This window comes from Brienomyrus brachyistius, chromosome 13 (genome assembly GCF_023856365.1).
Source record: "Brienomyrus brachyistius isolate T26 chromosome 13, BBRACH_0.4, whole genome shotgun sequence".
Taxonomy (NCBI): Eukaryota; Metazoa; Chordata; class Actinopteri; order Osteoglossiformes; family Mormyridae; genus Brienomyrus; species Brienomyrus brachyistius.
In genome coordinates this window covers 9464951-9490349 of record NC_064545.1, presented here as the reverse complement: position 1 = coordinate 9490349, position 25399 = coordinate 9464951, and the positions used below count along the sequence as shown (strand labels likewise).

The following is a 25399-nucleotide window of genomic DNA, read 5'->3' as shown; positions in this document are numbered from 1 at the left end:
ATCCATGAAAGATCATTCAAGTTGAAAAATTCTAATCAATGACATTGATTGGCTGTGTTTGCAAAGTGCCTGCCTCCCCCCCCCCCTTCGGCTTCCATCAGCCCCGGCTCCTGGTCACTCAGCTCCTGCCTACCGCCTCAGACTGCTGCAAACATCAGCCAGACTATGTGGAAGGACTTCGTTTGAAACTAAGAGGTTGGAATGAGGATTTTTCCAATTTTGTTTTGAAAAACACAAATGCTTTCGTGTGCGGAAAATGACGAGTAATTTCTGACCCCCCGTATGAAAATTAATAAGAGGAGAGTGGGCTATTTTTTATGAGTCATACTGGTTTTATGACTCGAAATAGATGCTTGACGAGCTTCCCCTTTGTGAATGCAAAAGAATCTCTCTGCCTGAGGTCTGATCAGAATTACAATGATTGTGCCTGTGCTGTGCTGCCAGGTCCCCGCTGGTTTGCTGATGACATGTACGGCTCCCTCCATTCACAACGTGACAGGGCTTGTGCTGGCGGTGCCACAGAACCAGAGCCGCGACCTGCCGCGGCCCCAAGCTGTGACACACACACACACACACACAGTCAGGCACACACACACACAGGCAGGCACACACACACACGCACACAGGCACACACACACACACGCACGCAGGCACACACGCACACAGGCACACACACACACACACACAAAGGCAGGCACACACGCAAACAGGCACACACACACACACACAGGCAGGCACACACGCACACGCACACAGGCACACACACACACACACACACACGCACAGGCAGGCACACACGCACACGCACACAGGCACACACACACACACACGCACAGGCAGGCACACACGCACACAGGCACACACACACACACACACACACGCACGCACGCACATGTAGATTATACCTATCCTTATGGGGCCCTCTCATTCACTTCTATGGGAAAAATGCTATAATAATATAATAATTATTTATAAAATTGAGTCCCCCCTACCCAGCCCTAACGTTAACCAAGTAATCAAACGAAATACAAGTCTTTTGGCATTTTTAGTTTTTTAAAGTAACAGGTTTTCATCACGTTGTGGGGACATTTGCTCTTCATAATGTAATATATACATGATTGCCCCCCTCCCCAATCACCCACAAACACACACACACACACAGCTGCTGTCTTGCTGCACAAAGACAGTCATGCATTGCTCACGTCGCTTGAATATAATCCACGAACACATGGTCAGGAAATAAGATCAAACGTGAATCTTGCATGTCAATCATCGGCTATGAGTTAGGGCTTGAGCTTCCTTGGCCTTTGAACTTTTATAATGAGGAATGAGTGTGTGAGATGCCATAACAACTAGTTTCAGATCAACGCCTACAAATAAATCATGCCAGTGTAACTGCGATGTCATATCTGTGCATTTTAACCAAATGTACAGGCTGCAGTTCTAACTCCATTGAATACTGATTAATTGCAACTTTAAACTTTAAGCTATTGCAGCAGAAACAGCATCTCCAAATTAAGCAACTGAGTTTTGAAATCTGTGGAATTGGTGGCTTTGTTCATTACGTGACTTTTTAAAGAATGGAATTCGAACTGAAACTGGGTCAAAGGGCATGTAGTTGATCTCTTGTTCACATACTCAGTAAGTTCACCTTGAGAAAGACGCAGTGTGGCTGTAAGAGGAGTCAGGCTGGGGTCAACAGAGGCCCACGGGCTTCGCTATATAGCCTCAACATTCTTAACATTAATTGGCCCATTAAAATGTACAGACTAGTACAAATGTACACCTTGCTTTGGATAAACATTACAGGTGCTTTGACCATAACCGCACTTCTTAATGTCTTTTACTAGAAACTGACCCTAAATGGATAGAGGCCCAGGGCAGGAAACCCTCCAATACAGTCTCTGTACAATGGTATCTATTTCAGTAAAAATACCAATAGCTGTACCTATGTGATTGATATACACTGGCAAAGACCAACAGCTGTATCTATGTGATTGGTATGCCTTGTCTTGCATTGAAGGCTTTAAACTGTGAGTTCACAATTTCCAAAATCATTTTAATAATTAATATATTTGTGCATTTTCATTCACAAATAGTGTCAGCCTGTGTGCCTGTAATCAGCAGGTCACTGGTTCAAACCCAGCCTCAGGACATCTGCGGGTCCTTCAGCAAGACCCTTAACCCCCCAGCTCCCTGGACGCCGCTGCGGGTGGCAGCCCTTCGCGAACAGCTTACTCTCCAAAGAGCAAGCTAAGGGAGGCGTAAACACAATCAATCTATCTATCTATCTATCTATCTATCTATCTATCTATCTATCTATCTATCTATCTATCTATCTATCTATCTATCTATCTATCTATCTATCTATCTATCTATCGATTTACAGTATCTATCTATGCTATGCTATGTTACTACCAGTTATTCAAAACTATGTTAAGATCTCTTGTTTTTTCCCTTGCAGTTCAGAAATTTCACATATTTATCTACTGAAAGCTAATGAAGAATGTCTGTGAAGGAACAGGCACAGTTAAGGTCAGACCTTGCTATGGGAAGCAGGAAAAACATGTAGGCCCAAACACTGGAGAACCCCTGTTTGCACAAGCAGCCAAAATTGGCAAAATAGACCCCATCCCAGCTATTTTCAAACTTAGTGCGCTGCTGCATGAAGTGTGTCTATTGACAGGTCTGCCAGGCACCCTCGGGGAACTCCAGGGTTTAAAGCCAGTTAGGCAGAGCCACAGCTTTTACTGGGATTACATCACTGCTCACTGTAAAACCGACCAGATAGTACTCTAGCTTTTATCGGTATTACATGACTACTCACTCTAAAGTCAGCTAGACAGTGACCCAGTTTTTACTGGAGTTACATCACTGCTCACAGTAAAGCCTGATAGACAGTGCCCCAGTTTTTACTGGAGTTGCATCATTTCTCACTGTAAAACCCAACAGACAGTGCCCATAGTTTTTACTGGAATTACATCATTAGACAGTGTCCTGCCCACTGCACCCAGTTAAATTGGACTCAACACAACCTAACACATTACTTCTGTAGCTGGGCAACAAGAGGTCAATAAACAAAAGCATGTCCAGACAAAAAGAATAAAACTAATGACACAAATAAAATTATAACATGAAAAAGACATATTCTGTCCTTCCTTTCAAAACCCATAGACATCTATCATCAATCCATCCATCCATCCATCCATCAATTTTCTATACCTGCTTGTGGAATGCTTTCAATATTTATTTATTTAAAAAATTATATGTTGTAAAAAGTTAAACGCAACGTAATACTACAGTGGAGAAACAAACCTGGAATTCAATTTAAAATACAAAAAAAACAACTTATGAATGAATTAATATGTAAAAATATGGCAATGTATTATAACTGTATGTTGATACCATTATCCATTTTGTAATTAATTTGCTTTCTTTTTTCATGGTCCCCAAAAAGACGCTTCACACAAATTCTAGCTTGTTGACCTTTGTGTTCTTCTGTGTCTTATGGCACTGCACTTATCCCATTTCCTGTCTGTCCCTCTCACTGCCCCCCTGTCCATCCTTCTCCTTGTCCCACTGCCTTCACTTCTCATTGTCTCATTGTCTGTCCTTAGTACTGTTCCTCTACTCTGCCCCCCTTAGTGTGTCCCTGAATTTGTGGCCTGTTGTCTATCGCTCTGACTGTCCTGCTGCCTGTCCCTCTGAGAGCTCCTCTGACTGTCCCTCAAACTGTCCCGCTGCCTGTCCCTCTGAGAGCTCCTCTGACTGTCCCTCAAACTGTCCCACTGCCTGTCCCTCTGAGAGTTCCTCTGACTGTCCTGGAAGCTTCCCGGAGCTGGCTGAGCCTCAGTCGCCTGTCTCGAGGGCTGTCCTGAGGAGGACAGTCGGGTATCATCCCTGCACTTCTATCGGCGCTCAGCTGGATCGCAGGCCGCTGTGATGCTACCATCTGTAACCCCGCCTGGGTCACGTTACGACAGAAGTCGATCTGTACAGTCCTCAGGGCAGAGCCGTAGGTGACGATGCCATGCAGCAGAGTGTCGGTGATGCGCACGCAGTTCTCCAGGCACAGACAGCGCAGGGTTGTGCAGCTCCGTAAGACGGCAACCACATCGTCGTTGGTGATGTGACCACAGCCGGCCAGTGTCAAAGAGATAAGGTTTGGACACCTGGAAGCACATAACAGGACATAAATAGTTATACACTATCAGTATTTAAGAATAAATTATTAAATCATCCTTTGTAACGTTATTTAAACACTGGGAAAGGTTTTAATTCCCCCTGGAAAAACGTCTGCAAATGTATAATATGAGTCAGTGCTGTTAAATGGGTGTGTCTGTTTCAGGTGCATGAACATACTGCAGGATCACACAGTGGCAATGCTTCCACCTAGTGGTGGGAAATAGAACTGTCTAAACAAATTTGTAATGCAGGAACGCTACCTTCTGGTTTAGACACAGCATTTCACTACTGATGGAAAAATATGGGGGATCAGGGGCAATACTGCCAGTTTTAACATGGTGGGGACCAAGGAAGTAACCATTACGAAATATCGCAAACTACTCTAGACCTCATGATGCATGATAATCCGGCTCATTTCATTCAATATCTGAGAAACAGGCCATTTCCAGGGGACCCAACTGTAAACCAGTGCCAAGCCAATGGCTGCACAGACAAATTCACAGCCGCAGGTTTGGACCATGTGTCGGCTTAGGGATCAAACCGCCTTTCTCTGAGGATATGAGGTGGGGCCGGCTTTGCGAGAGCAGCTGACGTGAGCCTGTCAACGTTTGTGGGTGAATTTACACTCCTGAACAAAACCGGATTAACAGGCTTAAACTAATTGTACAGGGATGGTCTAAAATGTTCCTCCTTAACCTTTGGTGCAAAGTTCATTTATGTGTATATAAAGCAATGGGGTGCAGTAAAATATTATATGATAGATAAGAAGTCGGGCGTTTTACAGCTTTTGGCAGTGCAACAGAGGAAGATTTATGACACTTAGCTTTATCCTGGTACATTAGTATGAGTAAATCTTTCAGATTAGGTATCTATATCTTTTCTGGGACCATCCATTCATTTCTACAGGCACAATCCTAATCCCAACTATGACAGCCTTAACCCCATACCCAGCCCTAACTTTTACCATAAGTAACCAAACAAAATACAAGGTTTTTGGCTATTTTTGATGTTTGATTGCATTCACAGAATTGAAAAATTGACCCCAAGGTCAAAATAGCAAGTTTTTATCACATTGTGGGGACATTTGCAACACAAAATTGAATCACATTGTTTGTTGCATGAACTGAACTTCCATCCATCCATTTTCCAAACCGCTTATCCTTCTGGGTCGTGGGGGCCTATCCCGGAAGCAATGGGCATGAGGCAGGGAACAACTCAGGATGGGGGGCCAGCCCATCACAGGGCACACTCACACACCATTCTCTCACACATGCACACCTACGGGCAATTTAGCAACTCCAATTAGCCTCAGCATGTTTTTGGACTGTGGGGGGAAACCGGAGTACCCGGAGGAAACCCCACGACGACATGGGGAGAACATGCAAACTTCACACTCATGTGATCCAGCCGGAGACTCGAACCTGGGTCCCACAGGTGTGAGACAACCGTGCTAATCACTGCACCACCATACCGCCCCCTGAACTGGACTTATTTATGTTAAAAATGGAAGAGCAGAAATTTGCTCTTGGCTCCATCTACCTGTGAAAAATAAAATATCTTCGCTATGTTACTTCTTCCCAGCACCTGGGCCAAAAGCAGGAAAAGAGCTGTATCCCAAACAGAAGAGGAATGTCACCACATGAACAGCACTAGTTGCCCAGTCAAAGACAGTCAGTTTCTATGGAAGGAAACTGGGAATAGCTGTCCCCAGTGAACAGTTACATCCCTATAACACTGAAGTATAAAATGTAGCTTCAACAAAAACTGTGAATGTGCAGGCATGAAAATATAATATATGAAGCAGACAATATGAAGTAAAAATACCTGCAAATGATCAAACAAGAAGTTTAAAACAGAACGAATGAAGGAGGACCAAACTGCATGTTCAAACAGGAAGTTCACACAGCAGGGGGACGGTTAGAGATGTGCGTGCACTCACGTTTTGCATACGCGAGCCAGGAATTCACTGACCAGCCCCTCATGTCTGCTGCAGATGTCCTTCTGAAAAGTGGTCTTCATCCAGTCTTCGACGTTGCAGACCTTGACCCTGCTGGAGTACCAGCATATGGACAGGTAGCGCAGTGAGGTCCCCAACAAAAAGTTACACTTATTCAGCTCACCCGGCGAGTGGAAACGCAGCAAGGGCCACAGGCCAGGCTCCAGAAAGACGTCTCTGAGGTGGAGACACGTCAGCGAAAGGCTTAACCGACTATCCTTGTCCAGGAAGGAGAAGAGGTGGAGCAAGCATTCACGGTTAAGCTGTGTGATGTGCATGCTGAGCAGGTAGTGGTCGTACTGACTGGAGGATGGCCTGGGCAGACGGTACGGCAGTGTGTCAGCGGTCGGTGTTGAGTGGTTTGGCTCTGTTATCCCAGCAGAGGAGCACCGAGAAGCCCTCTGCACATATAAGGCCAGGAGAAGGATGACTATTCCTGGAGGACAACTGGCAGCCAAGTCAAAAATGGAAATGTGTTAGACACAGGCCCCTGCAATCTGTCTCAGCTGCCCCGCCGGAGGAGCTTGTTAGGATGGGGGGGGGGGGGGGGGGGGTAGCAGCAGGGGCAAATGTTTAGAAGACTGTGATTTTCAAGCGAAGAGGGCTTTTCATTTCAGAAAGCCTATCTGCATGCTTTCATGCTCTGGGAGGAAACATTCACAAAACGTTTTGATAGCATCAAAATGTCGATCCACATTTAATTCGATTTCTCTTCAATATATGTGTAGGAATACCTGCATGAACCGTCCAGGTCAAGGGGCTTTTCCCAGATTCCCAGACTTGCATATAACTTTGGCTGCATGCTTGGAATGTTTTAAATAATCCAATAGAAGTGATTGCATAAACAATGCGATGCGAATGACACCACTAGAAACAGTTTAACTTGTTAATTAATTAATGCTTTATTTTCACCCAGAAAAACAAATCTAAAGACACAGCAGTAGTACCTGCCACATAACCAGACATGTGAGGGTTAGTGATTTTTAGCGGAAAGTGATGTGGTAAATTCCGAAGCAAATATCCTAGAATGAACAACTGATAAATCGTGCGCAAATAAACCTTTCGAGTATTTTCTGCCCATCTTTCATTCTGTGACTTAGTGTAGTTTACACAGTCTAATGGTTCTTCTGAGCAGCTGTGAGTAGCGTGTGCTGCTAACAGCGGTGACGGACATTTAACACCGACGGGAAAATGACGATTGCCTGATACTCTTACGCCGGCCCTGTGGGTGGCTGGCAACAGCTGTCTCTACTCAGACGGGGGATTACATACACCCGGTTCTGTGCAAAAGATTGTTTATAACAAAACATTGCGCAGATGCGCATTCCTCAAAATATGCACTTTGATCAAATTAGAGTATCGTTTTATAAAAAAAAAAAAAAAAAAAAAAAAGTATATATTCCCGCACTCTGGCTTGGGGTGTAACGGTGTTGCTGCAAACCTCCAACACAGGACTCTTAAATTCCATCTGTGCTCTGAGTTTGCATGTTCTCCCCGTGTCCTGTGGGTGTCCTCTCAAAGTCCAAAAAACGTGCAGTTAGGCTCACTGGTATTGCCTGCATTGTGTTTGTGCCCGATGACGGACTGGCATCCTGCCCAGGGGGTGACCCCAGCCCTGAGCCCTGTCTGCATGGGTCAGCTGCAGGTAACCCTGACCAGGGTAAGCACAGATCTACAACTGCTGCTGCTTGGGTCTAAAATAGCACGTGCATATCTGCGTCACTGATTGGCTCCAGTGTGGCTGTTTAACTGCCCGGAAATTGTGGCTCTTCTTTCCCACTTCCGGGGCCCGAGATGAAGGTGTTGGAAGAGCAGGCAATATAAGGCTGTTAAGGCCTCTTGTGAAGGTCAGGATGATGAGCATCTTCTACTTCACCAAGGGAAATTTTTCTGTTTTTAAGGGGTTTTATCCTATACGGAACGTTTCCTTACCTTTCAAAGGGTTTATAATTACACATTTTCAGTGTCTCCCTGAAAGCATGCCAGCACTGTACAATTTCCCTGGCTGGAAGGCTTCCTGAAGATGGATTTACAGTGAATCCCTACTAGCTGCTGTTCAGCTCTGTGCCCTAATACAAAGCCCAGGCATGTGGCTTTAAACCTCTCTTGTGAATCATTCGCCAGCTTCAGCGAAAGCCACACAAACTCCAGGCAGTGAAATAACAGTCAGGTGAGGCTCAGAGGATGGCAGTGGACAGGAGTTCACTCTGGAGTAGAACTGACAAAGTGGAGCTAAAAAAAAGCTAATCGGAGCAACTGTACTGTGAAGACAAGAGTGAGTCAGACAAAGAAAAGGAACGCTGAAGTAAGAAAAAAGCACGAAGTCCCTCACAGCTCTGCTGGAAAGACACCAGAACTCTCTCCTTGTGAGTTCCTAGTATTAGTCACAGGAAAAAGGCACCCCCCTTTTCTGAGAGGTAAAATCACTAAAAAACAACATAAATTGGAATCATCCCAAATTATAATCATATTACCGCATTTAAAGTATTAGAGAGACAGATCAAATGATATCATTTAATAATTGAGATTTTATGCAACTTTTATGCTGTGGGTTCGCGCCCCATCCTGGGTTGTTCACTGCCTTTTGCCCAAAGCCTCTGGGATAGGATCCAGACCCCCCCACGAGCCTGAATAGCTGAATAGGATAAGCAGTTACAGAAGATGAATTTATGGATGGATGGATTTCATGCAAAAATATTGCTTTGTTATAATTCATACAAACCGTAGGGACTGGTAGCGTCACATTTTGTTTAGAGCAAATGATTTTAGAGCTCTCCCAAGCAAATGATGTCTGTAGCTCAGGGGCTGATACAGGATCCAATACCCTCGTTACACGGACTGTTCACAACAGACATTTACATGGTCACCATAGAAAGATATATGTCAGAAACATGATCGCTTAGCATGAGATTAGATTACTATGAGACTATGAGATTAGATTACTATGAGATTATGAGATTAGATTACTATGAGACTATGAGATTAGATTACTTTCTATACTGGTCATTAGGAACATCAGAATGTTACCCATAAATGTACGTAGGCTGGGACAGTTATATTATTGTGGAATCCTATTTAATGCTGGAAAGATAGCCATTGGCTTAAAAGACTACCCATAGCTGAAAATGAGCCAATGAGAAAGAGTGTTACAAGCTCACCTTGGGAGATCTCAAGCCACACTTTTTATCAGATGCTGTCCTGTCGACAGGCTGACGTAACCAGACAGGCAGACTAGTGTAATGGAGAGAGCTCAGGAGTCTGATTACAAAACTGCTTCCAAACCTGGCAGAACAATTTGTGTTCCCTTGCTATAATCACAGAAGCAAGTAGAAACGTGCTCTCCCTGAACATTGTACCCACGGTGCCTTAAAACAAAGACGCTAACCCAGACATGCCAGTCTGACAGAGGAACATGACGACATGCAATCACAGATGCTGCAAGCAAATCAACGGCTTTACCACCCTCAACCGTAAGGGTAGCCAACACTCCACAAATGTTTGTCATTACTTCCCTGGTGGTCCATGTCTTCAGCCAGGATTTGCTAAGACTCAAGGCCCATGCTTTGGCCTGAGATGAGAGAAGACACGACTGCGTATGTGCTGTTATTCAGCAGGTACAGCTGAGACAACAGGAATTTTGTTGCTACGGTGACTACAGTCGTGACTCACCGTTAACGATGCAAGGGACGTGTGTCCGCCACGCAGGTACATACCACCATTACCGAATGAAAATGTAGCAGCACAGATTTACATGGTCCATCATAGTGGAGTGGTGAAACAGCTGAACAGTCTCCAGATATGCCTAGATCTTCCATAATTGACATGATCAAGAACATACTGCAACCTGTTTGGATGAAGCATCAAGAGAGCCTATTCGGTATAATCCAATATGACTCAGTCAATAATGCCACACATCACATTATCTCCTTGTGCTACTATTTTAGCGAGTTTAATATTTTCATTACGAGCACAGATGGTTTGATTTTTGCATTATAATCATTGTTTTCCAAGAGAAGCAAAGGAGGCTCATGTGTTACGTTAATAACAGTCCGTGCTCAGCCAAGGACATTGTTGACACACACTGCTCTCTGGTTTTGGTATTTTTAATGTTAAAACGACAACCATTATTTTTCACTACAATAGTAATCATGGCTGTATATGTGCTGCTGTACATTTGTATTTCATTTTTAATTGCTTTCCTTCTGTATACGGCCAGAAACTGACACATATGCTGCTCTCCACTGTCTACGCTTTATTTGGAAATTCCTGTTTTACTGTGTATTAAATTAGTGATTTTCTATTTTGCATTTGTATTGTCACTGTGCTGCACAAGGAGAGGTGTCAAAACAATTACATTGTGCTGAAGCGTAGTGTTAACAAAAGCACTCTTATTGTGAAATGAATGGAGCACACATTTTCAGGAGTGCAACATACCCATGGATGTTCTGTTAAATTGAGTTGAGTATCATGTTGTAAGATTACTTGAGTAAATACATTTGCACAGAATAATTTCTTGCTTGCCCCCTAACCCCAAAGTGTTTATCTGCTTAATTGCTTTGGTCTGAAGAGGTATACGGTATACTCTGGGTGTCCCAACTGACTGAGCATGACAACAGTCAGGATGGTCTAACTCATTGTGTGAATATTTGAAGTATTATAGCGGTTATTGTGCAAGTCTGATTCAGCTCTGTTGTATGAAATTATTGGAAAAATCCTAATGAGTGAGGTTGTGATGAATGCTACTGTTTAAGGACCTACAAAGGGCACGTTCACTGCCAGCACATGAGGAATTTTTGTTCCATATAAGAAGTACAGTACATACCGTGCATCACCGCTACAGATTAATCTTCAAAAAATGGTGGCTTCCCTGACGCAGAAATAATATAAATTTTATTGACCAGCAGGTGACAGACATGAGCCATGATACAAACCTGTAATCCTGTAACAGAACTGGATCTTCTTTTCGTATTTTCATCTTACAAAGAAGCAGCTAGTTTTATGGAGAATTAACAACATTAATTTAAAAACATAATATTTTTAAGAACTGCTTTTAAAATAATTTTCCTGTTTATTTTGTAGAAAGATATAAGCCAGGGCACAACCCATCACAGGTTTGAATATATCTGAATATCGTTAATAATAATGATATTGATCATTTTTACTGTTTTTATAACTATTGTTTGGTTAATGCAGACATGTGACTGGTGGAGCCTAGGGGAGGATGTGGATTATCTCGGAGTGGAGAGAAGTCAGGAGACAAGGCCTGTCCCCCTCTTACTATCAGTTACAACTGATTACGATATACAGCAGACTTTTATTATCGTGAGGAAGAGGCAGAGAAGGACTGGCTTGCGTATTTCCCTGGTCTTTTAGTTTAAGCCAAAACAGCCGCCCTTGATGTTTGCTGTTATTTATTGAATTTGTATTTTTGTAGCACGATAGGGGGCCCGGGGCGGCATGGTGGTGCAGTGGTTAGCACTGTTGCCTCACACCTCTGGGACCCATGTTCGAGTCTCCGCCTGGGTCACATGTGTGTGGAGTTTGCATGTTCTCCCCATGTCGTCGTGGGGTTTCCTCCAGGTACTCCGGTTTCCCCCCACAGTCCAAAAACATGCTGAGCCTAATTGGAGTTGCTAAATTGCCCATAGGTGTGCACGTGTGAGTGAATGGTGTGTGAGTGTGCCCTGTAATGGGCTGGCCCCCCATCCTGGGTTGTTCCCTGCCTCGTGCCCATTGCTTCCGGGATAGGCTCCGGACCCCCCGCGACCCAGTAGGATAAGCGGTTTGGAAAATGGATGGATGGATGGATGGATAGGGGGCCCACGGGAAAACGGGATTTCAGTGCACTGTGCAGTTGCATTGAAAGGAAATAGGTGGGGACTGAATTTGCCATGGTGGCAGCGGGGGTGAGGAGGGGGGGGTGCAGTATGTATTTAGTGACGGGCACACATGCAATAGTCATATCATGAAGGGATGCAATGTAAGAGAGATAATAAAGATTTTATCATCTTAAATAACACTAATACTGTTTAGGGTAACTTCACAAAAAAGGCATTAAAGGTAACTAACCCACAAGATGAAATGTCTGATACAGAAGTACAGTCTTTGTTGAGTTGGTCTATATGTGTCACTCCTGCACTATGCATGCGCAGCGGATTGGCCTCAGTAATGTGCGTATTTGTAATAAAACATAAGGAACTAGCTGCTAATTGTGTACTTACTTATTTTTTGTGAAGAAAGTGTGTGTGTGTGTGGGGGGGGGGGTCTGCTAATATTTGGGGTGATATCCCCTCTATTTCCGACGCCCCTGGCATTGTGTACTTGCACATGGATGTGCTGATTATTAAGAACTCTTGAGTCTTGTACCATTATTCAAGTCTGATTTCTTTTTCATTTCATTTAACCTTCATGTAGTCAGGCAACACGTTAAGAACAGTTTCTTATTCATAAGCCTGGCAAGAGTCCCAAAGCACATGTAGGAGAAGGAAAGGGAATCACAAGAGTGCTGACAGAATCCCAGGTTTGTCTGTCAGAGCCTGAGTCACATCAATCTATCTCTGCTTCCACATGTTGGGAGCCCACCACCGTCTGAAGTCTTTGTCAATCATAATTCATTCCAATGGGGGTTATTCATTTCAGAATATAATTATCAGTTATCATTACACCATTATTAGTACATTTATTTTGCATAATATCTACTTCATTTGTATGTACCCTTTACTGCAGCAGAGTGCCGTTCCCTATATTTAATAGGGACTGTAGTGAACATAGCTGGATTTGAAACCAAGCTTAGTATCAGGGAGCCGTTACACATAAATGGCAGAACTATAATTAACTGCACACTCTGTCTATAAGAAGCTTCATATTCTATTAAATTATGTCTCCAACTTAGCTTGGAATAGAGGCAATACTGGGTGGCGGAAATGATGTTCCTATTGACAAATATAGAAAGTAATTTAATCTCATGGTGACAGCTAAGCGATCATGTTTCTGCCGTATCGATAGTTGGTAAACATTACTGATATGTGATCCTTAACTGCTCTGTCCTTCCCATTAACAGCACATAGATTTCTCAGCTGCAGACTATAATTTCACACCAATTGCACAGGGTTGCCAGCTCAGATTTGCCCAGAAAACACTAATTATACAATTCGCGGCTGCATAGATGTACCACGGTGTCTAAAGGCCACCAAAACGTGAGCTTGCATACCGCACTTGTCAACTTTTACAGTTTTGGGAGGGAGTGACATCTCTTACAACAATGTAGGGAGAAAAAATAAATGAAGACAGCTCAGTTTAGGGCTGGGACCTCTTTAAATTTTCAGTTTTATTTTTTGTCTTTAAGACTTTATAAGCAGCCGGGATTTAATACGTTTTGCTGCTGATCAATTTTTTATGTCGTTTTTCAGCTAAAAGGAGGCTATCAGTGGCATTCAGAAGCAGAGTGATTTTAACCATAACCAAAGACCAGCTACCCTTTGCTACTGAGTTGGAATATAAGCATTTTACTGTCTCAGTGACAGACATGGACTGATGTAAAATTGCTGTATTGATTGATTTTGTAATTTACTGGCATATTGCAGGTCATTTTGGGAGAACTGCATTAGAAACACTGCAGTCTTAATCTTAGTATAACTGCAGCATTGTATAAACCCTTTGAGTAGTGGAAACACATATAAAAACAACTGTATCTAAATGTCTGTTGGTTTAACCAGAAGGAGGGGGCCTTCAGTGAGTAAGTTTTCATAAAAATCCATTGATTTGGGGGTGGGAGGCAGCCTATGTCAAACACTGACTTTCTAAGTATTTCTAAGTAAACCCATTTATGTTATTCATACATCTACCATAGTGGTTATCCGGTTAAAGGTAGCACCCTATCCCAGGGGGGAGGGGTGTCAGTCCATCGCAGGACACTCTCACTCACACAATGGACAATTCAGAGACTCCACTTTGCGTTACAGCTGGCGAAGAAACCTACAGCCAACACAGGGAGACCATGTACCCCCCACAATGGGATGGGGCAAGACTGCAGCTCAGGGTGCAAATCCTGGCCCCATGCTACGTGAGAGCAGTTTGCAGGAGCTCCCCATCATATGCAGGAATCCTCCAACAGACCAAAGAGGCGAATCCCCAACTTGCTAATGTGTGTGAGTGAATGTGCACTGCAAAATCTATGCTGGCTGAAAATGAATCCTTGTTGTTATTTTAAAAATGCTTTGGCTGAAATTGAGGCTAAGCAACATTAATGTATAGGAGGAGGATGGGATATATATATATATATATATAGCCTCAGTCGTTTACAATGCTTAAATGCATAGCTGACGCGTCAGGGACACCCTTGGGTGTTTTGCCCCCCCCCAGGAGCAGCAGCAAATAAACGTTGTCATTTGATTTGTATTAAAAACATTACAGTTGCACCAGGTACCTGGCTGCTAACTAGCTAACCTCGCATCAATTTTACAAGAAAAACGTTTTTTAAATATTAAATCTTATAATCTCACAGAGTGCAACCAGAGCTATTTCCTTAGATTTTTTCTCACCCCCTCTTTTGCACCCCCTGATGAACTGGTGCCCTAGGCTATTGCCTATGTCGCCTATAGGCCTATGGCTAGAATAGGGATCTATTCTTTACTACGGCATCATAAGTCTGTAAAGCTGTATTTCAGAAGTTATTCCCAAGGTTCCTCAGTACAACCAAATCCATGCACCTAGGTTTTCACAGATAGATAGTCAGGGACAATGAAAATAGACAGAGATCAGAAAGTTAATCTTAAAAAAGACAATTTAATTAAAAAATGTTCACCATACAGTATCTTCCCTGCTTCCTGTATCCAGAGCTGAATTGCTGCACTACTTTCTGGGGGAGTCGGGGGTGGTTTTCCAGGCAGCATTGTGTAGCTTGGTTGTTAATGCTAGTTGAATGATTAATTGAGGAGATACAGTTGAGTAACTCTTGAAAATGTGGTATGAAACCATTTCTATCAACCTGTGACTGTGTAGACATACGGAAAAGGTCCAATTTCTGTTCCTGAACCTTACCCTTGACCACTGCTTGTAGCTATTAACATTTACATGGAGAACAGATTACATGTGATTATAAGCATGATGAATTAAAACTACTACTAATTAGTACTAAACCACTCGCTAGATTTACTACTAAAGTTTCTGCTAAATTAGCTGCCTGTTATTGGTTTTCAAGGTAATAACGGCCAAATACAGATAATAAAATAGAGAAGAGCTGCTTGCTGATAATCTTGCACACTGGCATAGTGTTCGACTGGTGCTGTGGCAAGGCTGCTGGAATGACAGGGGACGCATCTGCGTGGACTTCAGCCGCTGCCTACGATACCTCCACAGGTCTGTCATTAAGAGGCACGTCTAATTCCTTCTTATTCTTTGACACACCATTGCTTCTACAATAGAAGATTATAGAAAAGCACATCATACATTTTATCATTTTCAGCTGCATTTTCCAGTACACAGTATATACAGTATGTGTATAAAATAACTATACAACTATTTTTACGTATATAAATTGTCCACAATAAGGACTGAATAATAATAATAAATTGCAAATTTCTCTGAACTTTCCACAATCTTGTACTTACTTCTTCTTTTTCACAGAAACTACAACCACTATGATAATGATTATTGCTCCCAGAACACCCAGCAAGATTCCAATGATTAACCCTGAAAGGAGACAACTGTTATTTAGCAGTCAAACTTTGTAAGATGAATTACACATTAACTGGATTCAGAACATTCAATGTGTCTATAGTAGGTATAAAATGCATCTGCTTACCAACTGGTGTGTCACTCTCATCATCCTCAGGCTGGAGATTGTCAGAACTGGGCAAATCTACATATAACAAAAATGGCACAATTCTCCAGTCAAAACATATATAAAAAGATTACAAAAACTTGAAAATTTTCACAGCTGTTAGATATATACCTTTCCTAAAAAGTCTACTTAAAGTTAATTTTATTAAGGATACTTCTTGGGACAAAATTGGCCCACTTTTAGTTTATTATAGTGTATTTATTTGTATATTTTAAGTGTATTTATTTAGTAATATTAGTTATTTGTAATTTTACACCTGAAAACAGCACAGTGACATAACTACATGATTTGCAAAACATACTTAGAGAGTTTTTTCTCGTAATCACTCAAAATGAACAAATATTGTTTTGAATGCCAAAATTAAAGATAAAATACATTTTACATGTAAACTAGACTTTTCTCGATACATGTCAGTTTAAGGCAGGTATTCTTAAGTCAGACTTTGTTTAGTACAGTATATCTCTGTTAATTACATAAGAAGTTTACTGAGAGTATACTTACATTTTTTTTTGTTTAGTTAGTATACTTATAGTACACTTAAACATACTTCTTTGTCGTAAGGGTATATGATATATATATAATACATACAATATTACATATGAATAGTCAATGTGTCCCTTTTCACATTTTCTGTGTATTTGTACATGACAATTGGACTAATATAGCATATATTAAGGATGTTGGCTAAAAAGGCTGTGTGGCTCAGATATCTGCATTCAGCTTCATGTATTTATCCATGTCACTGTAGCTTTAAGGCAACTCACCATGAACCCCAGCACAGGTGCTCTCGCAGATTGTCGCATTAATGAACCGATTCCCGTTGCCTCCACAGCCAGAATAATAGAAGTTTTTGCATTTCCCGATGATGGGATCGTAATACCATAGTAAGTAATGGCTAAGGCAATCCCCGACACTCTTTGGGAAGCGGCAGACTTTAATTTCTGAATAAACCAAACATAGACAGATGCATTAAAAATAAATCCAAAATGGTATATCACATAGGTATTATTATGCATGCATCATAAGACAGAACAGTGTGTAACCTGTATTGTGTGGTGTGTAACAGAACAGGAATGATGTATAATGTAGCTGTACAACTGTGTATACCGAAACAGAATTGACCTATAACCCAGCTGTGTGATTGTGTATACCGAAACAGAATTGACCTATAACCCAGCTGTGTGATTGTGTATACCGAAACAGAATTGACTTATAACCCAGCTGTGTGATTGTGTATACCGAAACAGAATTGACCTATAACCCAGCTGTGTGATTGTGTGTACCAAAACAGAACTGACCTATTATCTAATTGTGCAATCGCTTATACCGAATTGGTTTGTCATTGTGTATACCGAAAGAGGAATGATCTATAACCTAGACTTTCTGGTGCATTACAACTGGAATGGAGTGGAGTGCATAGCATGAATATATCACATATTTTTATAAAGTTTTCATGGGCAAGGCCCTGCAAATACCTGATTTTTGAGACTTGCATTAAAACCTTGCGCTCTGCTTATGACACTTCTACCGTTTTATCCTTTGACTTTGTGTATATACAGTGGGGAATTATTTTTGTATTTGTACAATGCTAAATTATTAAGTATTTTATACACTGACGATTTAAGTTTTCCCATTTATAAAGAATGGAGAGATCTGTAATTTTCATCGTTGGTATACCTTAACTCTGACAGTTAAGACTACTAATTATTTTAAAATCATACAATGTGATTTTCTGAATATTTTTTTTAGATTCTGCCTCTCACAGTAGCCAGACAAGCTCACAATGCTAACATCGCTAGCGGGTTTCCTCCTCTGCTTTTACCAAATTGGTTTGATCTGCTCAGCCATTTAGAAGAATTTCCGCGTGACCCGGTTACATTATCAGACGGACAAGCGGCGCATGTGTATGGGGAGCATTCCTCATGGCACTTCACTAAGACATAGATCTCACAGTAGCTATCATGGAACTGGGCAAAGCAGACACTGACGTTCCACTGAAAATGATGCGACACCGGACATTCACATCGTGGGGGGGCCACCCTGTTAGTAATGTGGAGGAGAAAGCTAGTCTGACACGTTCCATAAATAACGCAACAGCGTTGAACATTGCAAAGGAGATTCTACCAACTCCTATGTTGGCCAACTGTTGGCATAATCTGGAATGTTGGAATCTGAGCTTGCGAAAGGGGACTTCACCAAACTTTTTAACACACTTAGCGAAAAATCCAATCATTCATTAGCGGCCCACTACTAGCGGGAGGAAGCAATATGTTCTCCCACCTCCTCAGCTAAAAGACACCTGTGCAAACTGAAGTGGTTACATTTTATAGACAATTTTAACTTGTTCTGGGGATCTGCTGATCTGGGGATCTGCTGATCTGGGGATCTGCTGATCGGATTATCAACTAAACAGAACTGCTGTGAAAATTTGACAGATTTTCTTTCACTATACTTGACTCTTCTGCCCCAAGGAACAAATACAAACCAATATCTGGCCACACATCGATCTATAAACGATCATCAGGACACCATTCAGCCACATATGGAACTCTCAGACACAGCATGGTGTGCGGGACATGAGGATATCTTCTGTGAGTTTTTCTCTGCTGATGAAAGCGAAGAACTGCCATCGATTCCAGCTCACGGTGTCTCTTCACAGCCACAACAACCAAAACACAAGGATGTGTTTCAGGGAGAGCACCACGATAGCTGTGATGACGTCATCCAGACAGAGCACACTGACACTTCCTTATCAGGTTCTACTCCTTCTCTCTCACCTACGTGTCACAGGGACATTCCCAAGGAGTTGGCTTCTGCACGTACAAGGTTGTCCCTCTCCACCGTGGACAGTCCTATCTTGAGAAAATGACCTGTCGCCCTCCTCCTCTATCAAGGACTCTTCGTTCTCAAGTACGAGAGCAAAAATATAATATTATCATCTACTCTCCAACTCAAGACTGCTGATATCTTCAGGGATCCATGCTGTGTTAATGCTACTTGATAACACTCAGAAAAAGCAGAGACCCTGCTCATCATCTATTCCAGTTTTGGTTGATAATAGAAAAAATCGGATTCGTCGTAATAAGATAAATTGGTTGAACTTGATGCATGTTCCACATCAACCTGTGCAAACTGTTACTCTACAAGATAAATGCTTAAAATTGACCCTTTTTTAGTGTTAGATCTCTTACAATAAAATCCTTTTTAATCAATGATCTTATCACAGCTTATCACCTAGATTTAGATTTAAGATGCTCACTAATACCAAGAAAAGAGGACATGTTACTATGTCCTGTAACAAAAACAATACACTGTTTTCCAGTGAGTTATAAGATTGATTTTAAAATAATGCTTTCAGGTGCTTAAATGGCTTAGGCCCAAAATATATAGCAAACATGTTGGTAGAATATAGACCCTGTAGATGTCTTAGATCATTAGGAGTTGGTCAGCTGATAGTGCCAATAGTTAAAAGCAAACAGGGTTGTGCTATGTGTAGATGGAACAATATTCCAGAAGAAGTTAGACATGCCCCATCCGCTGACACATTTAAATCCGTTGACACATTTTAATTTTTTTATTTGCTAATGCCTTCAGTTAGTACTGCACTTTACTGTAATAGTTGAGTTAACTTTTGTCTTTTACATTTTGTTTTTATTTGTATTTTGTCTTATTTTATTTTAAAAATTAAGTGCTTCACTCTTAATTATTAGTTATATTTACTGTAAAGCACTTTGGGTTGCCTTTGGGAGGAAATGTTCTATACAAATAAATTTGTCTTACCTATTACTTATGTATTAATTAACCACAAACTAAGTCTTAGTTACATACTTACATGCTAATTCGTCATTAATGAATTGTGACACCTTTTATTTGTAGTGGTACTTATGTTTGTTAGTGCAGTATGTCTGTTAATTCTGTAAACGTTTTGAACTACTGAAGAAACAACTGAAGGGACTAATGAAGGAACAATTCATGAATAACGCAAGTGAGATACTGATCTCATGCTTGTTCATCATTAATGAATTGTGATGCATCTTATCTCAAGTAGCAAGTATATTAGTTCATGATTTGTACTCCAGTAATAACTGAATTACTACTATGTAATAACTATTACTACTACTACTAAGAAAATGTTTTTCGCAAAGGAGCATTCATCGTGGGACACTGGAGCACCTCAAACTTTATTTCAGTCAGCCTTTGACGCAGGTGAAATTTCCTAGCTTGCTATATGGTACGCAACAGATAACATTACACTTCTCTGTTTCCCATAGACTCCCACACTCAACAAGGCTAGGTCAATTCAATGGTTGTGTACAACCATTTGTAGTCTTGGCAACCACTCCGGTATAGATTTTAGTTGGCCGTGGCTATGATAACATGGTGAGTCTTAGACTGCCGCAAAATATAGCTGCTTAGAAGGAAAGAAAATGCCTGACAAGTCAGCAAAAATATATCCATCCCACACTGTGTAATTTAAACTGCAGACCTGCACAGCCCAACCGCAACAAGCTTTGCGCATAATCACCATAGACATGACACTGAGCTCTAACCTGTGAAGCTATGGCTAGCTAGCTGGGGAAAATGACCGATATAGTAATGTACAAAAAGCTCATGTAAACAACACCTTGGGAAAACAGTTTGTGAGGAACAAAAATTTCACAGAGCTAAACTAGGGAATTAGCCTCAGGGAGCTGGGAGAATATCTAGTTGTCTAGTGTCGAACATGTTTATGCAATGAGATCAGCAATCTGGTGTTCTAGAGTTGGAACGAAGGAGCCCAGCACTTCCTCACCATTTTTGGGGTAGATTTCTTCTGCCTTCAAAGAACAGTTTCTCATGCACATCTTGTCAGTGATGAATCGGTTTCCATTGCCTCCTTGGCCCTTATAAGCGAAGGGAACGCACTTGTCCTTTGTCATGTCAAAATAAAGACGGGGGAAGTGGTCCGTTCCCTGCCCTTCATCCATTGGCAAATCACACACATCTGCAACAGGAAAGAGAGAGAAATTAGTGGTGGCGCGTCTTTTCTGTTTATATAATTAACCAAAAAGGAAAATAAGGCTGATGCCGACATTTGCTTCATAACATAAATATTTTAGACCCCACCCCCACCAGATGGCAGCAGCATTAATTGATAGTGCTGGTTCTGTGTGAACAAAACACAAAACTTGGAAGTGAGCCTCTGACAGACACACTTCAGAAAAAAACAAGGCAAAATTCAGCTTTTCCTTATAGAATTCAGCTTTTATAGAATGCTACTTAGTCTATTAGTTGATAGATTTTTAATCAATGATCACTATTAATAATAATAGATACTTCATTGATCCCTGTGGGGAAAATGTCTTTATGCCTCCCTTAACTTGCACTTTGCAGAGCAGGCTGTCGATGATGGACAGCTACCTGTAGCAGCGCCCTGGGAGCTGGGGGTTAATGGCCTTGCTCAAGGACCCAAAGACGTGCTGAGGCGGGACTTGAACCCATCACCTTACTATGACAGGCACACAAGCTTAGCCCACTGAGCCACTCACTGTCCCAAAAAGACACATGGATGCTATGAATAAATTCATAATTTCCATCCAGTGTACAAAACACCACAGCGCGTGACTTTACGATGAGAACACATCACGGATACCTAACTGGCTGTGACTTATTTACACACTCTGGAACCAACCCTGTTTTTATGACAGCAGCACAAACACGTCATTTATCAAACAGGAACAACTCTGCTCTAAATGTACACCATAATTTGCCCTTATTAATCTGTTGACCTAAATAAATAATACTGCCGTTCTGTGATATCTTTCTGCGGATTACATGTTACACAGGCTGCTTAAAATGTTTTGAAAATATTATTGTTATGCTCTGGTCATGCAAAATGGAAGTATGTGCTGTCATCATCAATTAAAATTAAAAATAAAAGCATGTCTATAAGAACGCCATTCATATCCCTGTATAAACATTAATCACGTCATTGTAATTAGATGTTAGGGCCATATTCAGACAGACACTTAACAGATGTACAAGTGGGCAACCCCAGTCAACTACAGCCATGTCCATCTTTGGTAAACAGCGATTTGAAATAGATTGTTTTTCATCATCAGGTGTAATGCTTCTCTTATACAACTACAGCATGTAGCAGACTGGCAGGAGACAAAATAATTTTAAGTGGTGAGTTATTTTGAATGATTGAATTATACGTGTAATGTGTATTTTAAGTATAAGTTATAGCCCTTCTACTTTAAAACGAGGACTATGACTGAAAGTGTCATATCAGCCTGTTTCTGGATGTGTACATCACTTGCACGTCCTTTTGTTTGAGTCTGTTTGTTATCATCGACTGATGTCCTTTTGCTCGTTGATGCACACGACGATAAAAACAGCCCTAAAAGAAGAAGGAACTGTTGCTTTCTTCTCAGACACATCAAACCCTCAAGCTCTCTTCCTGTGTTCTATAAACACTTGTTACTGCATCAGGCACGGAATAAATAGGGGTTCTGGTGCAGCCTTGTAGGAATAACAGGAACGCAGGTGTTGTGGAGGCGTCCAGTCAGTCAGACACTACAAGCAGCCAGATATTCTGCTGTTTTGGATTATGGATCAGTCCATACAAAAGGCCCTTTTTAATTATCAGTCACCCAAATTAATTAGTTTTTAAACTATTTTGAGACAAAAAAAAGCAAAAACATACAAAAAAAAACTAATATAAAAATATATTTATAAAGTACAGGAATTAAAAATTGTACATCTTTAATTTTTGTTTTAATTCATTTTTGTTTTTCCCTTAATTTGCTTGCCCATTTTAATAATTAAATGTACCCACCTTGCCGGTTATCTTTAAAAGAGGGTGACACATTGCTCCTTATTTGTTAAACCTGAAGCTATCTTCATGAAATTGCTTTATGGTTATTTCACACACCTACAGTATTACGTTTGTGAAACTGTTGGGTTGGGGAAGACGACTGACAGTTCATCCTCTTTTCTGATTGGATATGACAGCCTCATCTAGGTTTCCAATGAAAACACAAGCCTCTCTATTGGCCCTTAGCTGAATCCTTTTCCCTGCCCCTTCCGTATCTCAGCCAATGGAGTCAGACCGCTCATTTACATCCTTATATTCAGTGATGTACAATTCCCCTGCTTATCTTTACAGGTGAGGGCGGAAGACAAGCTTTCGTGTACTTTGCCCCTGGTGTCATTATGGCCCTTAGGAAATGCCTCTGCCCTGCCCTCTCCGGTGCCCCTCAATGTGTCCATTGTTTGAGTCATTATTCTCTTTTCTGCCCCAAATGCAAATGAGGTCTGTGTCAGCCAGGAATAAAACCTATGAGTGATGCATCAGGGAGTGACTGTATCACTGGAATCGTGGGCAGGAAAGTGAAGCTGTTACCTTGCCACACCAAACAATAAAGTGCTTTCTCAGGTACCTCTGCACGTGTATAACTTTCTCTCAAGCTCCAGAAAACCTCCACATGCAGACCTGGGTAAACAAGCCTAAACTCAATCTGGCAATGTAACCGCAGATGCACCATTTCCGGAAGTGGGATTATGACTAACTTGTGAAGTATTTGTTTCATAACTATTTTAAATAAATCTTTGCACCACACTGCAGACTTTTGTAATATATCGATTAGCCAGCTACCGCCCAGTCTGTGAATGCAGGTCACTGTGCTGGGCTTTTCTTCAGTGTCTACCAGCTTCAGCTCCTGCGATTAACGTTAGCTGTCATTTACTAGAATGGAGCATAATCGGTTTCATGAAATGTCCCCGCAAGTGTTTTAAAAGGTAATGTTCGCTAAACTATTTGCAGTTGTAATTAACACAGTAAAGTAACGGTAAATATTTAAATGCCAAATTGCGAAAATGCTAAAACTGCTTACGTAAAGGTGTATGATGTAAGAACACCATCGAAATTAAGGCAAAAAAAGTAGCAATTACTTCAAGTCAGACAGTCTGCTGAGGTGTCTCAGTCAGAAAAGAGCAATACAGAACAATTTCACTGGCAATAAAAATAGCCAGATTAGTGACTGCATGAAATTGTAAAGCACATGATTAAGAGAAAACACAACTCACTTGACTGCTGAGCCAGGACAGTGTGGAAAAGGATAGAAAGAACGACCAAGGCAACCAGACGATTCATGATGCGGCTTCACAGACAGCTTCCTGCAAATGCTAGATTGTAAACTGTGAAAGGGGAGGACGTCCTTTCTGTTTAACCTTTGTACTTCACATATACATTGATAAGAGTAGTAATCCTAGGGTGAGTACTTTTACTTTTGTTTTTGTCAGTACCAGAAAATAGCTGTAAATAAAATATGAATTGATTAAAAAAATGACGGCAATAATAATTATTATTATTATAATTATTATAATATAATTATTATTAATGTTGTTTTACTCATACTCAAAGGCAATTAGATTGCACTGTGGTTTATAAAATCATACATTTTCTGTAACCTCTGGTCCTATTCAGGGTCACGGGGGTTCTGGAGTCTATCCTGGAGGCTACAGGCACAAGGCAGGGAACAACCCAGGATGGGGCGCCAACCCATCACAGGGCACAAGGCGGGGAACAACCCAGGATGGGGCGCCAACCCATCACAGGGCACAAGGCGGGGAACAACCCAGGATGGGGCGCCAACCCATCACAGGGCACAAGGCGGGGAACAACCCAGGATGGGGCGCCAACCCATCACAGGGCACAAGGCGGGGAACAACCCAGGATGGGGTGCCAACCTTTCGCAGGGCACAAGGCGGGAACAACCCAGGATGAGGCGCCAACCTTTCACAGGGCACAAGGCGGGGAACAACCCAGGATGGGGCGCCAACCCATCACAGGGCACAAGGCGGGGAACAACCCAGGATGGGGTGCCAACCTTTCGCAGGGCACAAGGCGGGAACAACCCAGGATGAGGCGCCAACCTTTCACAGGGCACAAGGCGGGGAACAACCCAGGATGGGGTGCCAACCTTTCGCAGGGCACAAGGCGGGGAACAACTCAGGATGGGGCACCAACCTTTCGTAGGGCACGAGGCAGGAACAACCCAGGATGGGGTGCCAACCCATCACAGGGCACAAGGCGGGGAACAACCCAGGATGGGGTGCCAACCTTTCGCAGGGCACAAGGCGGGGAACAACTCAGGATGGGGCACCAACCTTTCGCAGGGCACAAGGCAGGAACAACCCAGGATGGGGTGCCAACCCATCACAGGGCACAAGGCGGGGAACAACCCAGGATGGAGTGCCAACCTTTCGCAGGGCACAAGGCGGGGAACAACTCAGGATGGGGCACCAACCTTTCGCAGGGCACAAGGCAGGAACAACCCAGGATGGGGTGCCAACCCATCACAGGGCACAAGGCGGGGAACAACCCAGGATGG

The 25399-nt window shown here is 42.1% G+C and overlaps 2 protein-coding genes across 2 annotated transcripts; both read right to left on the bottom strand.

The window, feature by feature from the left end:
- Positions 1 to 2111: 2111 nt before the first annotated feature.
- On the bottom strand, positions 2112 to 6577 carry fbxl22 (F-box and leucine-rich repeat protein 22). Its single transcript, XM_048973355.1, has 2 exons — positions 6125 to 6577; positions 2112 to 4172 (listed from the first exon to the last, which is right to left on the bottom strand). The coding sequence occupies exons 1-2, from the start codon at positions 6457 to 6459 to the stop codon at positions 3776 to 3778; spliced, it is 732 nt and encodes a 243-aa protein (XP_048829312.1). The 5' UTR covers positions 6460 to 6577; the 3' UTR covers positions 2112 to 3775.
- Positions 6578 to 14945: 8368 nt separating this feature from the next.
- On the bottom strand, positions 14946 to 24197 carry si:dkeyp-73b11.8 (BPTI/Kunitz domain-containing protein). The gene is made up of 6 exons (XM_048973354.1): positions 24093 to 24197; positions 20815 to 21006; positions 16787 to 16963; positions 15984 to 16040; positions 15790 to 15871; positions 14946 to 15594 (listed from the first exon to the last, which is right to left on the bottom strand). Exons 1-6 carry the CDS (start codon positions 24157 to 24159, stop codon positions 15522 to 15524), a joined length of 648 nt encoding a protein of 215 aa, XP_048829311.1. The 5' UTR covers positions 24160 to 24197; the 3' UTR covers positions 14946 to 15521.
- Between the last annotated feature and the right edge of the window lie 1202 nt (positions 24198 to 25399).